Source organism: Somniosus microcephalus, chromosome 1, assembly GCF_052327205.1.
Source record: "Somniosus microcephalus isolate GS21.2 chromosome 1, FLI_Smic_1.0, whole genome shotgun sequence".
NCBI classification, from domain to species: domain Eukaryota; kingdom Metazoa; phylum Chordata; class Chondrichthyes; order Squaliformes; family Somniosidae; genus Somniosus; species Somniosus microcephalus.
In genome coordinates, this window is record NC_140987.1 from 4,813,329 (window position 1) to 4,831,401 (window position 18,073).

At 55.0% G+C, this 18,073-nt stretch overlaps 1 protein-coding gene across 1 annotated transcript in view; it reads right to left on the minus strand.

Annotated features, from left to right (window-relative positions):
* Positions 1–18,073, minus strand: part of LOC147123899 (interleukin-7 receptor subunit alpha-like) — a 95,747-nt gene that overhangs the window by 11,696 nt on the left and 65,978 nt on the right. Inside the window, exons 2-3 of the mRNA XM_086002576.1 lie at positions 5,741–5,873; positions 2,065–2,231 (exon numbers count right to left, since the gene is read on the minus strand). Coding sequence (XP_085858702.1) covers positions 2,065–2,231; positions 5,741–5,873 — 300 coding nt within the window. The remainder of the gene's footprint in view (positions 1–2,064; positions 2,232–5,740; positions 5,874–18,073) is intronic.

Genomic DNA, 18,073 nt, shown 5'->3' on the forward strand with positions numbered 1-18,073 from the left:
TATACTGTCCCCTACCATTAACATATTTCTTTTTGCTCCCCCCACTTGAATGGCTCCCTGTACCACGGTGCTGTGGTCAGTTTGCTCATCCTCCCTGCAGTACCTGCTCTCGTCCACACAGGGGAGTAAGAACCTCGTAACTGTTGGACAAGAGCAAGGGCTGAGGCTCCTCCATCACTACCTCCTGGGTCCCCATACATGCCTCGCTCGTTGTCACACCCACCTGCCCCCGACCACGGACCAAATTTGAATGAATTAATCTAAGGGGTGTGACTGCCATTCAGCTCCTCGAGCCTGTTACACAGGAACAGGAGGAGGCCATTCAGCTCCTCGAGCCTGTTACACAGGAACAGGCCATTCAGCCCCTTGAACCTGTTGCACAGGAACAGATGAGACCATTCAGCCCCTCGAGCCTGTTACACAGGAACAGGAGGAGGCCATTCAGCCCCTCGAGCCTGTTCCGCAGGAACAGGAGGAGGCCATTCAGCCCCTCGAGCCTGTTACACAGGAACAGGAGGAGACCATTCAGCCCCTCGAGCCTGTTACACAGGAACAGGAGGAGGCCATTCAGCCCCTCGAGCCTGTTACACAGGAACAGGAGGAGGCCATTCAGCCCCTCGAGCCTGTTCCGCCATTCAAAAAGATCATGGCTGATCTGTATCTTATCTCCATCTACCTGCCTTGGTTCTGTAACCCTTAATACCCTTACCTAACAAAAATCTATCAATCTCAGTTTTGAAATTTTACATTGATTCCCAGCCCCAACAGCTTTCTGGGGGCGAGAGTTCCAGATTTCCACCAGCCTTTGTGTGAAGAAGTGCTTCCTGACATCACCCCTGAACGGCCCGGCTCTAATTTTAAGGTTCTGCCCCCTTGTTCTGGACTCCCCCCACCAGAGGAAATAGTTTCTCTCTCTCTACTCTATCGAATCCTTTAATCACCTTAAACACCTCGATTAGATCACCTCTTAATCTTCACAGAGCAGGCTCGAAGGGCCATATGGCCTATTTGGTCAGGCTGCACTTGGAATACTGTGTCTAGTTTTGGTCTCCTCACATGGTGGGTGATATTGAGGCTTTGGAAAGGGTGGAGAGGAGGGTCACTAGACTAAAGTCCCAGTATAAAGCATCTCAGTTATCAAGATGGGCTAAAAGAGTTGGGGCTCTACACCTTTGAGAAGCGTAGACTTAGCGGTGATCTGATTGAGCTTTATAAGATATTGAAAGAAATAGATTGTGTTCCAGCTGACAGTTTATTTCAATTAAATGTGTTAGGCAGGACCAGGGGTCACAAAGTGAAGTAGTAGAAGGCGAGATCGAGGTTAAGAGGTCAGGAGGTGGATCTTTTCCCCACAGAACAGTGGACCTCTGGAACAGACGGCCATCTCGTGCGGTGGACGTGGACTCGCTGAATCCCTTCGAGCGAGAGCTGGACCTGTTTCTGGCTGGGGCAGAGATCACCTCTTACAGAAGGTAGGTACTGCAGGGAATTCAGGGCCAGACTGATCTCCTGGACTAGTTTCGATCGCCTAGATGGGTCGGAGAAGAGTTTCCCAGATATTCTTCCCCCAAGTTGGCCTGGGTTTTTTGCCTCTCCCAGGAGATCCCATGGTTTTATGTGGGGTGGGGTGTATATATTGTGATACACAAGGGATCGCCATTATGTGTGACAGGCTGGGTGGACCAGAGGGTCTTTACCTGTCCGTCATTGTTCGCATGCTCGTACTCCTGCTCCTAATTCTTATGTTCTATACTCGAGGGAATACAAACCTAGTCTATGCAGCCTGTCCTCATCATGTAACCCTATTAGCCCCGGGCGGACGACTTGCTATCGCCCCAAGACAGAGTGCACTCCTTGTGTGGTGAGCCATGGGGACATTCCCCTCTCCCACAACAAGAGTCGTGTCCCCTGCCAGCAAATGTGTCACTGAGGCACTTCATGTACGATCAGTAAACTCAAAGGATGCAGCCCCCTCACAAACAGCTGTGTGCATGTGTGTGGGTGTGGTATATGACAGTTGTCCCTGCCCTGTGACCTTGCTGACTCCACTCTCCAATATCTCACCCATGTGAATGATCTTCTTGTTCAGGACACACGGGTCCCCTTCCTGGGATTCTGTGCTGCTCGCACGGATACAACAGGGAGCTAACATGGTGAAGTCTTTCATTGGAACACTGCAGTTCTGCGTCTCTCTCAGTTTAATCACACATTTCTCGGTCACCTTGTCCTCACTGCAAGTGAACACACAGAGTTCTTGTTGTAAGTAGCAGAGGGTGGACCCTGTCTCACAGTATTGACTGGTGTGAGGCTCCATGTTTAGTTCCCCAATGTCCTCCTCCCACCTCTCTCACTGGGGTCTGAATCAACCCTTTAGTGAACCCTCTCTCCGATTCCCTGCTCCCAGCGTACAGCCTCAAACTGTCTGCACATCCAGTGATTCATCCCTGGACGAGTTACTGACCCCAATCTCTGTCATCGTTACATTCTCGATAGAAGCACAAAGGCAGGGAATGGCTGGCTTGTGCATGAGCCTCTCTCAGACAGTTCATTCGACCTTGAGGGCCATTCGAGTCATGCCCAATCCTGCCCAGGCCCACGGTCCGCTCACATACACTCTACAGCAGGTGGCACTGGATGGTAAACAGGAGCTAGACCTCGGGCTGCCTCTCCTTCCCCAACCCACGGAGGTGGAGACCAGGGCTCCCACTTTACTGTCCCATGCCCCAGAGTTCCTCCTATGTGAGTTATTTTTTTTCTCTGCCAGCCCTTAGGCTTCAGTGCCATTTATTTATTGTCCTTTACCGGCACCAGTGGGGTTTCCGATGGGGATCTCTGGCCAGATCTGCTCAGAGGAAGGGGAGAGACGCCAGGATGTGTCCGGCTGCCTGAGGGGTGCCCTGTGCCCTCCCACTGGTACGCAGCCCATCACATCTGGTGAAATGACCTCGCTCTAACAGACATCGTGCTGGGGAGGGCTCCTCGACACAAAGGGGGCAGCACTGGGCCCCCCCAGTGGCATCAGTATGAGGTGTGCATGCCTGACTGCCTTGTCATGCTGGGTGGACTCCTCAGAATCCCCCATCACTGTGGCACCACATGAAACAGGAAAAGGGATGGCAGGTGACCAACAGCCTGTGTAGGCCGATTGGCTGCACCTGCCAAGGTGCCAACCACTTCTGCAGCTCCAGCACACCTAGAAACAGGAGGAGGCCATTCAGCCCCTCGAGCCTGTTACACGGGAACAGGAGGAGGCCATTCAGCCCCTCGAGCCTGTTACACGGGAACAGGAAGAGGCCATTCAGCCCCTCGAGCCTGTTACACGGGAACAGGAGGAGGCCATTCAGCCCCTCGAGCCTGTTACACAGGAACAGGAGGAGACCATTCAGCCTCTCGAGCCTGTTACACAGGAACAGGAGGAGGCCATTCAGCCCCTCGAGCCTGTTACACAGGAACAGGAGGAGGCCATTCAGCCCCCTCGAGCCTGTTACACAGGAACAGGAGGAGGCTATTCAGCCCCTCGAGCCTGTTACACAGGAACAGGAGGAGGCCATTCAGCCCCTCGAGCCTGTTACACGGGAAGAGGAGGAGGCCATTCAGCCCCTTGAGCCTGTTACACAGGAACAGGAGGAGGCCATTCAGCCCCTCGAGCCTGTTACCCGGGAACAGGAGGAGGCCATTCAGCCCCTCGAGCCTGTTACACGGGAAGAGGAGGAGGCCATTCAGCCCCTCGAGCCTGTTACACAGGAACAGGAGGAGGCCATTCAGCCCCTCGAGCCTGTTACACAGGAACAGGAGGAGGCCATTCAGCCCCTCGAGCCTGTTACACAGGAACAGGAGGAGGCCATTCAGCCCCTCGAGCCTGTTACACAGGAACAGGAGGAGGCCATTCAGCCCCTCGAGCCTGTTACACGGGAACAGGAGGAGGCCATTCAGCCCCTCGAGCCTGTTACACAGGAACAGGAGGAGGCCATTCAGCCCCTCGAGCCTGTTACATGGGAACAGGAGGAGGCCATTCAGCCCCTCGAGCCTGTTACACAGGAACAGGAGACCATTCAGCCCCTCGAGCCTGTTACACAGCAACATGAGACCATTCAGCCCCTCGAGCCTGTTACACGGGAACTTGAGGCCATTCAGCCCCTCGAGCCTGTTACATTAGGGACAGGAGGAGGCCATTCAGCCCCTCGAGCCTGTTACATTAGGGACAGGAGGAGGCCATTCAGCCCCTCGAGCCTGTTACACGGGAACAGGAGGAGGCCATTTGGCCCCTCGAGCCTGTTACACAGGAACAGGAGGAGGCCATTCAGCCCCTTGAGTCTGTTACACAGGAACAGGAGGAGGCCATTCAGTCCTTCAAGCCTGTTACACAGGAACAGGAGGAGACCATTCAGCCCCTCAAACCTGTTACACAGGAACAGGAGGAGGCCAATTAATCTGATATTGGTTCAGGGATACATATCGGCAAGGACACCGGGGAGAACACCCCTGCTCTTCTTTGAAATAGTGCCATGGAATCTTTTACATCCACCTGAGAGTGCAGACGGGGCCTCGGTTTAATGTCTATTCTAAAAGACAGCCCCTCTGACACTGCAGTGCTCCCTCAGTACTGCCCCTCCGACACTGCAGCGCTCCCTCAGTACTGCCCCTCCGACAGTACAGCGCTCCCTCAGTACTGCCCCTCTGACACTGCAGTGCTCCCTCAGTACTGCCCCTCCGACACTGCAGCGCTCCCTCAGTACTGCCCCTCCGACAGTACAGCGCTCCCTCAGTACTGCCCCTCTGACAATGCAGCACTCCCTCAGTACTGACCCTCCAATAGTGCGGTGCTCCCTCAATTCTGCCCCTCCATCAGTGCGGCGCTCCCTCAGTACTGCCCCTCCGACAGTGCGGTGCTCCCTCAGTACTGCCCCTCCGGCAGTGCAGCGCTCCCTCAATACTGCCCCTCCGACAGAACAGCGCTGCCTCAGTGCTGCCCCTCCGACAGTGCGGCGCTCCCTCAGCACTGCCCCTCCGGCAGTGCAGCACGCCCTCAATACTGCCCCTCCGACAGAACAGCGCTGCCTCAGTGCTGCCCCTCCGACAGTGCGGCACTCCCTCAGTACTGCCCCTCCGACAGTGCAGCGCTCCCTCAGTACAGCCCCTCCGACAGTGCAGCGCTCCCTCAGTACTGCCCCTCCGACAGTGCAGCGCTCCCTCAGTACTGCCCCTCCAACAGTGCATCGCTCCCTCAGTACTGCCGCTCTGACAGTGCAGCGCTCCCTCAGTACTGCCCCTCTGACAGTGCAGCGCTCCCTCAGTACTGCCCCTCCGACAGTGCAGCACTCCCTCAGTACTGCCCACCGACAGTGCAGCGCTCCCTCAGTACTGCCCACCGACAGTGCGGCACTCCCTCAGTACTGCCCCTCCGACAGTGTAGCGCTCCCTCAGTACTGCCGCTCCGACAGTGCAGCGCTCCCTCAGTACTGCCCCTCCGACAGTGCGGCGCTCCCTCAGTACTGCCCCTCCGGCAGTGCAGCGCTCCCTCAGTACTGCCCCTCCGGCAGTGCAGCGCTCCCTCAGTACTGCCCCTCCGATGGTGCAGCGCTCCCTCAGTACTGGATTTACGTGCTCAAGTCTCTGGAGTGGGACTTGAACCCACAACCTTCTGACTCAGAGCGGAGTGTGCTGCCACTGAGCCACGGCTGTCACTCACCGAGAGTGGAGGAGTGCTCCCTCGCTGCTGCCCGCTCCTGCCATTGCTTACCTGAATGTGACGGTGAGGTGCTTGCTGTCAGTGATTGGCTCAGTGAGTACACAGGTAATCCTGTCGTTAGAACTATCCTCTGTGAAACTGCTGAAGCAACTGAGCTTGGGGAGATCGGGCTCGCCATCAACATCTAAAAACACAGATATACCATCAAACAGTGATCCTGCCAGTTAGTGAGTAATCCACACCGAGTACACAGTGACCCTGCCAGTTAGTGAGTAATCCACACCGAGTACACAGGGACCCTGCCAGTTAGTGAGTAATCCACACCGAGTACACAGTGACCCTGCCAGTTAGTGAGTAATCCACGCCGGGTACACAGTGACCCTGCCAGTTAGTGAGTAATCCTCACTGGGTACACAGGGACCCTGCTAGTTAGTGAGTAATCCTCATCGAGTACACAGGGACCCTGCTAGTTAGTAAGTAATCCACGCTGAGTACACAGGGACCCTGCTAGTTAGTGAGTAATCCTCACCGGGCACACAGGGACCCTGCCAGTTAGTGAGTAATCCTCATCGAGTACACAGGGACCCTGCTAGTTAGTGAGTAATCCACACCAGGTACACAGGGACCCTGCTAGTTAGTGAGTAATCCTCACCGGGTACACAGGGACCCTGCCAGTTAGTGAGTAATCCTCACCGGGTACACAGGGACCCTGCCAGTTAGTGAGTAATCCTCATCGAGTACACAGGGACCCTGCCAGTTAGTGAGTAATCCACATCGAGTACAGAGGGACCCTGCTAGTTAGTGAGTAATCCTCACCAGGTACACAGGGACCCTGCTAGTTAGTGAGTAATCCACGCCGGGTACACAGTGACCCTGCTAGTTAGTGAGTAATCCACACCGGGTACACAGTGACCCTGCTAGTTAGTGAGTAATCCACGCCGGGTACACAGGGACCCTGCTAGTTAGTGAGTAATCCACACTGGGTACACAGGGACCCTGCTAGTTAGTGAGTAATCCACACCAAGTACAAAGGGACCCTGCTAGTTAGTGAGTAATCCTCACCGGGTACACAGGGACCCTGCTAGTTAGTGAGTAATCCACACCGGGTACACAGTGACCCTGCTAGTTAGTGAGTAATCCACACCGGGTACACAGTGACCCTGCTAGTTAGTGAGTAATCCACACCAAGTACACAGGGACCCTGCTAGTTAGTGAGTAATCCTCACCGGGTACACAGGGACCCTGCTAGTTAGTGAGTAATCCACGCCGGGTACACAGTGACCCTGCTAGTTAGTGAGTAATCCACACCAGGTACACAGGGACCCTGCTAGTTAGTGAGTAATCCACACCGGGTACACAGTGACCCTGCTAGTTAGTGAGTAATCCACACCGAGTACACAGGGACCCTGCCAGTTAGTGAGTAATCCACACCGGGTACACAGGGACCCTGCTAGTTAGTGAGTAATCCACATCGAGTACAGAGGGACACTGCTAGTTAGTGAGTAATCCACACCGGGTACACAGTGACCCTACTAGTTAGTGAGTAATCCACACCGAGTACACAGGAACCCTGCTAGTTAGTGAGTAATCCACACCGAGTACACAGGGACCCTGCTAGTTAGTGAGTAATCCACGCCGAGTACACAGTGACCCTGCTAGTTAGTGAGTAATCCACACCGGGTACACAGTGACCCTACTAGTTAGTGAGTAATCCACACCGAGTACACAGGAACCCTGCTAGTTAGTGAGTAATCCACACCGGGTACACAGGGACCCTGCTAGTTAGTGAGTAATCCATGCCGAGTACACAGGGACCCTGCTAGTTAGTGAGTAATCCACACCGGGTACACAGTGACCCTACTAGTTAGTGAGTAATCCACACCGGGTACACAGGGACCCTGCTAGTTAGTGAGTAATCCACACCGAGTACACAGGGACCCTGCTAGTTAGTGAGTAATCCTACCGAGTACACAGGGACCCTACTAGTTAGTGAGTAATCCATGCCGAGTACACAGGGACCCTGCTAGTTAGTGAGTAATCCACACCGGGTACACAGTGACCCTACTAGTTAGTGAGTAATCCACACCGGGTACACAGGGACCCTGCTAGTTAGTGAGTAATCCTCATCGAGTACACAGGGACCCTGCTAGTTAGTGAGTAATCCACGCCGAGTACACAGGGACCCTGCTAGTTAGTGAGTAATCCACACCGGGTACACAGTGACCCTGCTAGTTAGTGAGTAATCCACACCGGGTACACAGGGACCCTGCTAGTTAGTGAGTAATCCACGCCGAGTACACAGTGACCCTGCTAGTTAGTGAGTAATCCACACCGGGTACACAGTGACCCTGCTAGTTAGTGAGTAATCCACGCCGGGTACATAAGAAATGGGAGCAGGAGTCGGCCATGAGCCCCTCGAGCCTGCTCCACCATTCAATAAGACCATGGCTGATCTTTTACCTCAACTCCACTTTCCCGCCCGATCCCCAAATCCCTTGATACCCCTAGAATCCAAAAATCTATCGATCTCAGTCTTGAATATACTCAACGACTCAGCATCCACAGCCCTCTGGGGCAGAGAATTCCAAAGATTCGCAAACATCTTAGTGAAGAAATTCCTCCTCATCTCAGTCTTAAATGGGCGACCCCTTATCCTGAGACTGTGACCCCTACTCCTAAACTCTCCAGCCAGGGGAAACAATCTCTCAGCATCTACCCTGTCAATCTCCCTCAGAGTCTTATATGTTTCAATGAGATCAACTCATTCTTCTAAACTCCAGGAAGTATCGGCCCATTCTACACAATCTCTCATCATAGGACAGCCCTCTCATCCCAGGGATCAATTTGGTAAATCTTCGTTGCACCGCCTCCAAGGCAAGTATCTCCTTCCTCAGATAATGAGACCAAAACTATGCCCAGTACTCCAGGTGTGGTCTCACCAAGGCCCTGTACAATTGGAGCAAGACTTCCTCACTCTTATACTCCAACCCCATTGCAATAAAGGCCAACATGCCATTTGCCTTCCTGATTTCTTGCTGTACCTGCACGCTAACCCTCTGTGTTTCCTTTACAAGGACACCTAAATCTCTCTGAACACAAACATTTAATAGTTTCTCACTATTTATAAAATATCCTGTTTTTCTATGCTTCCTACCAAAGTGAATAACTTCACATTTCCCGACATTATACTCCATCTGCCACCTTACTGCCCACTCACTTAGTCTACTGTGGTGTATGTAACCTGTTCCACCTTAAGAGAACTTAAGCCTGTTCCACCTTAAGAGATGTACTACTTTCTCTGGCTGCTGTATACGTAATACCGGTGGTGACCACCGGTATATAAGCACTGTGTAGTAAGATTGTATTTTAGTATAGTCCTGACCTCCAACCAGTAAAGACCTGTTGAACTTTAATCTTGTAGCCTGTGTGTTGTTAATTACAACTAGAACACACAGACTTTACACTATCTATATCCCTTTGCAGACTCTGTGTTCTCCTCACAGCTTACTGTCCCACCTAGCTTTGCATCATCAGCAAACTTGGATACATTACACTCGGTCCCTTTATCTAAGTCATTAATATAGATTGTAAATAGCTGAGGCCCCAACACTGATCCTTGCGGCACCCCACTAGTTAACCCGAAAATGACCCGTTTATCTCTACTCTCTGGTTTCTGTCCATTAACCAATCCTCTATCCATGCTACTATATTACCCCCAACCCCATGAGCCCTAATCTTACTTAGCAACCATGTATGAGGCACCTTGTCAAATGTCTTTTGGAAATCCAGATATACTACATCCACTGGTTTCCCCTTATCTACCCTCTAGTTACATCTTCAAAAAACTCCAATAAATTTGTTAAACCTGATTTTCCTTTCATAATATTCTAATCTAATTATAATCATGTTATGATTTTCTCAGTGCCCTGAAACCACTTCCTTAACAATGAATTCCAGCATTTTCCCGACGACTGATGTCAGACTAACTGGCCCGTCGTTCCCGATTTTCTCTCTCCCTCCTTTCTTGAATAGTGGGGTTACATTTAGAACCATCCAATCCGCTGGGACCATTCTAGAATCTAGGGAATTTTGGAAGATCACAACTAATGCATTCACTATCTCTGCAGCCATCTCTTTTTAGAACCCTAGGATGTAGGCCATCAGGTCCAGGGTTTTTTTCGGCTTTTATTCCCTTCGTTTCTCAAGTCGTTTTTCTCGACTGATATTAATTACTTTAAGTTCCTCGCTCTCATTAGCCCCCTGGTTCCTCCCTATTTTTGGTATTTTTTTTTTGTCTTCTACTATGAAGACACGTACAAAATATTTGTTTAAAGTCTCTGCCATTTCCTTGTTCCCCAATATAATTTCTCCTGTCTCAGCCACAAGGGACCAACGCTTACTTTTGCTACTCTCTTCCTTTTTACATACTTGTAGAAGCTCTTACAATCTGCTTTTATATTTCTTGCTAGTTTTCTCTCATATTCTATTTTCTCCCTTTTTATCAATTTCTTGGTCATCCTTTGCTGATTTCTAAAGCTCTCCCAATCCTCAGGCTTACTATTATTCTTTGCAACATTATAAGCCTCTTTTAATTTAATACTATCCTTAGCTTCTTTAGTTAGCCACGATGGATGACTTTTCCCATGGAGTTTTTATTTCTTAATAGAATGTATATTCATTGAGAATTTTTGAATATTTCTTTAAATGTTTGCCATTGCTTATCTACCATTCTACCTTTTAATCTAATTTTCCAATAGTCAACTCACCCCTCAAACCTAAGTAATTGGCTTTATTTAAGTTTACTCTTGTTTCCGACTGAAGTATTTCACTCTCAAACCCAATGTGCAATTTTATCATATTATGATCACTCTTCCCCAGAGGATCCTTCCCCAGAGGATCCTTTACTATGAGATTACTAATTAACCCTGTCACATTACACAATACAAGATATAAATAACCTGTTCCCTGGTTGGTCCCATGACATATTGTTCTAGGAAACTGCCTCAAATGTATTCCATGAACTCGTCCTCCAGATTACCTTTGCCAATTTGATTTATCCAGTGTATATGAAGATCAAAGTCCCCCATGATTATTGTACTACCTTTGTTACAAGCTCCTGTTATTTGTTAATTAATACTCTGTCCAATGGTATAGCTGCTGTTAGGGGGCTGTAAGATTCTGAAAAGTGTAATAAAACTGCTGCTACCATGTAGAGATTGAAATTGCGAATGAATTGTCAGATGATAACAGATGAATTCAAAATGTAGGAAATCAGCATGTGTTCTTTGTTTGTGATGAGACAACATGGCAGAAATCAGAAGGGGGTCTTTTGCCTGGTGGTCGGCAGGGTTCTTTGATTGAGAAGTCACATGGACAAGAAGTAAAAACATGGTTGACAAGGAAGTCCCGCCCCCGCACATTTCACAGGAACAGGAATGTGTCATGCAGAAGGAACTCCAATCAGGGAAGGTTTGGAGTGAAACTGACCTATCAGAGGTAGGCAGAGAGTAATTTACGATAGAAGAGGCCTTATAACAGAAATAACCCGGGGCGGGAGTTTTCAAGATCACAGAAGGAACACAGAAGACAGAGCAGGATGAAGAATGAGCTGAGAAAGCTGGCCAGTCTATGTTTTGACTTACAATTTCCCTGGACTGATCACCTAGAGATAAAGGAGTGTGTATGAAAGTCAGACATAAGCTTAGATGTTGTTAAAGGGGTACTTTTATGTAAGTTTGAATTAATAAGTTGCAGGTATATTTATTGCCGAGAGTTCTTTGAATTTATTGCCAAAGGTTCTTCTATGTACACGTGAATGTTGAACTATAGTCTGATTAAAAGACCAATTTTATTGATCACATCCTTGTCTGTCATTGTTAAGCTAATTCGTAACTCTCGAGGTCCGAACAGTAGTAAGAGAAAGACTTACATAATTGGTGAACCATGAAGGGACCTTGAGGGGAAAAAGCATTTTTATAACAATGCCGGACAAGAAAGTGAGAAGTATGGAGGATTTGGTAGCAAAATGTCTTAGTTCAAAATTTGATACAGATAAACCACGGGTTAGAGATATTGTGCAGAACGATGACCCTGTACAAAAAGCAAAGGAATGGACGGAAGGTCCGTTTGGAAAGGAGCCCTGGTATAAAGCGGTATGGCTGTTAGCCTATCACAGACAATTCGTTCAAAATAAGAAAGAGATTGAGCAACTGAAACAAAAGACGAGCGACAGGGAAGTGGTGGTGAACCGTTTGCTAAAAGATTTAGAGGAATCAAAAGAACAGAGAGAGGCTGAGAAAGTGAAAGTGGAAAGTAACATCGAATACTTGCAGTGTCAGGTGACGGAGGATTGGCGAAGAGCTGATCAATGGGAGAACGAAAGCCGTGAGCAACATGGGCAGGCAGCCTCGGCTGAGGAAGAGCTCAGCAATGGAAAAACAGCATTGAAGGTGTTGCAGCAACAGAAAGTGGGAGATGCTGATCGCACTAAATGCCGAAAGGAAATTGAGTGATTGGAAGCTCGTCTATCGGTAGAGAAGGGGATAATCTGCTTAATGACCCCAGAGGATGGGGATATCGAGGGGGAAGGAAAGTGGTCTGATGATGGGCCACAATACGGGGAATTGAGACCCCCGCCAGAAGTACCGGGACCCCCGGTCCCACCGCCAATGAATCCTATGGGGCAGCAGAAATTTGGTCCCCCTGCAGGAGCACAGAATAGAGGGGCGTTACAGAGCGATTATACCAAACCGTGTAACACCACGCAATGGAAAGAAATGGTGGGTGATTTAGGGAAACTAACAATGGGAGATGACCCTACAATGATGTTTCAGGAAGTAGCAGCTGGGGCTACGATAAACGAGTGTGATGAACCAGAGCACATTAAGATATTATTATTTACGCTGTCAATATCGGCCTTAAGTGGCTTACCAGCCGCCACAAAAAGGGGTACAGGAACATTGCAGGAAGTTAAAGACCAAATCACGATAGCACTAGGGTCTGGATCAGGTAATCCATTCCAACAGGTGGGCAAAACTAAGCAAAGACCCAGGGAGAGCCCTGAAAGTTATGCAGAAAGGTTGTGGCCGGTATATAACACAGCCTGTGGGGGGATACTTGCTCGAGCTAACCTTGCAGCAGGGCCCCTGAATCATTGGCTGCCAGCATTAATAGCCAATAGCCTGCCACATACTAGAGCAGTGACAGAAGCACGGTACGACCCACAAGGCGACCAGACTGAGGTACAGACCTTGCGGAAAATGAGCCCAGCTTTTGAAAGAGAAAGACAGGAAGAAGCAGAGGGGGGGCCTAATTAAATCAAGACAACAGGATAAGGTGTGTGAGACAAGGGGATGGAAACAGGAAGGAGATTAACCCCCCTATGGAGGAGAAAAGATGCTTTAATTGTGGAGGAAAGGGACATTTTATTAGAGACTGCAGAAGACCGAGGAAGATACAAATGAAGAGCCGATTACAAGGCCCACTGGGACTACGGAGCAGACAAAGGCAACCGTAACCGGTCAGGCGGGGCCGGCCTTAGTGGAAGCCCTGAAACAACTAGGGGTCACGGGAAGGTGGCTGCTGCAATAGGAAGCGATACAGCACGAAGATCAGAATGAAGGGGCCGCGCCCAGTCCGAGTACCTGTGTCCCCTCCGGTGAAGGGGCCGCGCCCAGCCCGAGTACCTGTGACCCCTCACGTGAAGGGGCCGCGCCCAGCCCGAGTACCTGTGTCCCCTCAGGTGAAGGGGCCGCACCCAGCCCGAGTACCTGTGTCCCCTCAGGTGAAGGGGCCGCGCCCAGCCCGAGTACCTGTGACCCCTCAGGTGAAGAGGCCGCGCCCAGCCCGAGTACCTGTGTCCCCTCAGGTGAAGGGGCCGTGCACAGCCCGAGTACCTGTGTCCTGTCAGATGAAGGGGCCGCGCCCAGCCCGAGTACCTGTGACCCCTCAGGTGAAGGGGCCGCGCCCAGCCCGAGTACCTGTGTCCCCTCAGGTGAAGGGGCCGTGCCCAGCCCGAGTACCTGTGTCCCCTCAGGTGAAGGGGCCACGCCCAGCCCGAGTAACTGTGACCCCTCAGGTGAAGGGGCCGCGCCCAGCCCGAGTACGTGTGTCCCCACAGGTGAAGGGGCCGTGCCCAGCCCGAGTACCTGTGTCCCCTCAGGTGAAGGGGCCGTGCCCAGCCCGAGTACCTGTGACCCCTCACGTGAAGGGGCCGCGCCCAGCCCGAGTACCTGTGACCCCTCAGGTGAAGGGGCCGCACCCAGCCCGAGTACCTGTGTCCCCTCAGGTGAAGGGGCCGTGCCCAGCCCGAGTACGTGTGTCCCCTCAGGTGAAGGGGCCGTGCCCAGCCCGAGTACCTGTGTCCCCTCAGGTGAAGGGGCCGCGCCCAGCCCGAGTACCTGTGTCCCCTCAGGTGAAGGGGCTGTGCCCAGCCCGAGTACCTGTGTCCCCTCAGGTGAAGGGGCCGCGCCCAGCCCGAGTAACTGTGACCCCTCAGGTGAAGGGGCCGCGCCCAGCCCGAGTACCTGTGTCCCCTCAGGTGAAGGGGCTGTGCCCAGCCCGAGTACCTGTGTCCCCTCAGGTGAAGGGGCCGCGCCCAGCCCGAGTACCTGTGACCCCTCACGTGAAGGGGCCGCGCCCAGCCCGAGTACCTGTGTCCCCTCAGGTGAAGGGGCCGCGCCCAGCCCGAGTACCTGTGTCCCCTCAGGTGAAGGGGCCGCGCCCAGCCCGAGTACCTGTGACCCCTCACGTGAAGGGGCCGCGCCCAGCCCGAGTACCTGTGTCCCCTCAGGTGAAGGGGCCGCACCCAGCCCGAGTACCTGTGTCCCCTCAGGTGAAGGGGCCGCGCCCAGCCCGAGTACCTGTGACCCCTCAGGTGAAGAGGCCGCGCCCAGCCCGAGTACCTGTGACCCCACAGGTGAAGGGGCCGTGCCCAGCCCGAGTACCTGTGACCCCTCAGGTGAAGGGGCCGTGCCCAGCCCGAGTACCTGTGTCCCCTCAGGTGAAGGGGCCGTGCACAGCCCGAGTACCTGTGTCCTGTCAGATGAAGGGGCCGCGCCCAGCCCGAGTACCTGTGACCCCTCAGGTGAAGGGGCCGCGCCCAGCCCGAGTACCTGTGTCCCCTCAGGTGAAGGGGCCGTGCCCAGCCCGAGTACCTGTGTCCCCTCAGGTGAAGGGGCCACGCCCAGCCCGAGTAACTGTGACCCCTCAGGTGAAGGGGCCGCGCCCAGCCCGAGTACGTGTGTCCCCACAGGTGAAGGGGCCGTGCCCAGCCCGAGTACCTGTGTCCCCTCAGGTGAAGGGGCCGTGCCCAGCCCGAGTACCTGTGACCCCTCACGTGAAGGGGCCGCGCCCAGCCCGAGTACCTGTGACCCCTCAGGTGAAGGGGCCGCACCCAGCCCGAGTACCTGTGTCCCCTCAGGTGAAGGGGCCGTGCCCAGCCCGAGTACGTGTGTCCCCTCAGGTGAAGGGGCCGTGCCCAGCCCGAGTACCTGTGTCCCCTCAGGTGAAGGGGCCGCGCCCAGCCCGAGTACCTGTGTCCCCTCAGGTGAAGGGGCTGTGCCCAGCCCGAGTACCTGTGTCCCCTCAGGTGAAGGGGCCGCGCCCAGCCCGAGTAACTGTGACCCCTCAGGTGAAGGGGCCGCGCCCAGCCCGAGTACCTGTGTCCCCTCAGGTGAAGGGGCTGTGCCCAGCCCGAGTACCTGTGTCCCCTCAGGTGAAGGGGCCGCGCCCAGCCCGAGTACCTGTGACCCCTCACGTGAAGGGGCCGCGCCCAGCCCGAGTACCTGTGTCCCCTCAGGTGAAGGGGCCGCGCCCAGCCCGAGTACCTGTGTCCCCTCAGGTGAAGGGGCCGCGCCCAGCCCGAGTAACTGTGACCCCTCAGGTGAAGGAGCCGTGCCCAGCCCGAGTACCTGTGTCCCCTCAGGTGAAGGGGCCGTGCCCAGCCCGAGTACCTGTGTCCCCTCAGGTGAAGGGGCCGTGCACAGCCCGAGTACCTGTGTCCTGTCAGATGAAGGGGCCGCGCCCAGCCCGAGTACCTGTGACCCCTCAGGTGAAGGGGCCGCGCCCAGCCCGAGTACCTGTGTCCCCTCAGGTGAAGAGGCCGTGCCCAGCCCGAGTACCTGTGTCCTGTCAGATGAAGGGGCCGCGCCCAGCCCGTGTACCTGTGTCCCTCAGGTGAAGGGGCCGTGCACAGCCCGAGTACCTGTGACCCCTCAGGTGAAGGGGCCGCGCCCAGCCCGAGTACCTGTGAACCCTCAGGTGAAGGGGTCGCGCCCAGCCCGAGTACCTGTGACCCCTCGGGTGAAGGGGCCGCGCCCAGCCCGAGTACCTGTGCCCCTCAGGTGAAGGGGCCATGCCCAGCCCGAGTACCTGTGACCCCTCAGGTGAAGGGGCCATGCCCAGCCCGAGTACCTGTGACCCCTCCGGTGAAGGGGCCGCACCCAGCCCGAGTACCTGTGTCCCCTCAGGTGAAGGGGCCGTGCCCAGCCCGAGTACCTGTGACCCCTCAGGTGAAGGGGCCGCGCCCAGCCCGAGTACCTGTGTCCCCTCAGGTGAAGGGGCCGCACCCAGCCCGAGTACCTCTGTCCCCTCAGGTGAAGGGGCCGCGCCCAGCCCGAGTACCTGTGTCTCCTCAGGTGAAGGGGCCGCGCCCAGCCCGAGTACTTGTGACCCCTCAGGTGAAGGGGCCGCGCCCAGCCCGAGTACCTGTGTCCCCTCAGGTGAAGGGGCCACGCCCAGCCCGAGTACCTGTGTCCCCCTCAGGTGAAGGGGCCACGCCCAGCCCGAATACATGTGACCCCTCAGGAGAAGGGGCTGCGCCCAACCCGAGTACCTGTGACCCCTCAGGTGAAGGGGCCACGCCCAGCCCGAATACATGTGACCCCTCAGGTGAAGGGGCCGCGCCCAGCCCGAGTACCTGTGACCCCTCAGGTGAAGGGGCCGTGCCCAGCCCGAGTACCTGTGTCCCCTCAGGTGAAGAGGCCGCGCCCAACCCGAGTACCTGTGTCCCCTCAGGTGAAGGAGCCACGCCCAGCCCGAGTACCTGTGACTCCTCAGGTGAAGGGGCCGCGCCCAGCCCGAGTACCTGTGTCCCCTCAGGTGAAAGGGCCGCGCCCAACCCGAGTACCTGTGACCCCTCAGGTGAAGGGGCCGCGCCCAGCCCGAGTACCTGTGTCCCCTCTGGTGAAAGGGCCGCGCCCAGCCCGAGTACCTGTGTCCCCTCTGGTGAAAGGGCCGCGCCCAACCCGAGTACCTGTGACCCCTCAGGTGAAGGGGCCGCGCCCAGCCCGAGTACCTGTGTCCCCTCAGGTGAAGGGGCCGCGCTCAGCCCGAGTACCTGTGTCCACTCAGGTGAAGGGGCCGCGCCCAGCCCAAGTACCTGTGTCCCCTCAGGCGAAGGGGCCGTGCCCAGCCCGAGTACCTGTGACCCCTCAGGTGAAGGGGCCGTGCCCAGCCTGAGTGCCTGTGACCCCTCAGGTGAAGGGGACGCGCCCAGCCCGAGTACCTGCATCCCCTCAGGTGAAGGGGTCGCGCCCAGCCCGAGTACCTGTGACCCCTCAGGTGATGGGGCCGCGCCCAGCCCGAGTACCTGTGACCCCTCAGGTGAAGGGGCCGTGCCCAGCCCAAGTACCTGTGTCCCCTCAGGTGAAGGGGCCGTGCCCAGCCCGAGTACCTGTGACCCCTCAGGTGAAGGGGCCGTGCCCAGCCCGAGTACCTGTGACCCCTCAGGTGAAGGGGCCGCACCCAGCCCGAGTACCTGTGACCCCACAGGTGAAGGGGCCGCGCCCAGCATGAGTACCTGTGACCCCTCAGGTGAAGGGGCCGCGCCCAGCCCGAGTACCTGTGACCACTCAGGTGAAGGGGCCGCGCCCAGCCCGAGTACCTGTGACCCCTCAGGTGAAGGGGCCGCGCTCAGCCCGAGTACCTGTGTCCCCTCAGGTGAAGGGGATGCGCCCAGCCCGAGTACCTGTGTCCCCTCAGGTGAAGGGGCCGCGCCCAGCCCGAGTACCTGTGCCCCTCAGGGGAAGGGGCCGCGCCCAGCCCGAGTACCTGTGACCCCTCAGGTGAAGGGGCCGCGCCCAGCCCGAGTACCTGTGTCCCCTCAGGTGAAGGGGCTGTGCGCAGCCCGAGTACCTGTGTCCCCTCAGGTGAAGGGGCCGCGCCCAGCCCGAGTACCTGTGGCCCCTCAGGTGAAGAGGCCGCGTCCAGCCCGAGTACCTGTGTCCCCTCAGCTGAAGGGGCCGTGCCCAGCCCGAGTACCTGTGTCCCCTCTGGTGAAGGGGCCACGCCCAGCCCGAGTTCCTGTGACCCCTCAGGTGAAGGGGACGCGCCCAGCCCGAGTACCTGTGTCCCCCTCAGGTGAAGGGGCTGCGCCCAGCCCGA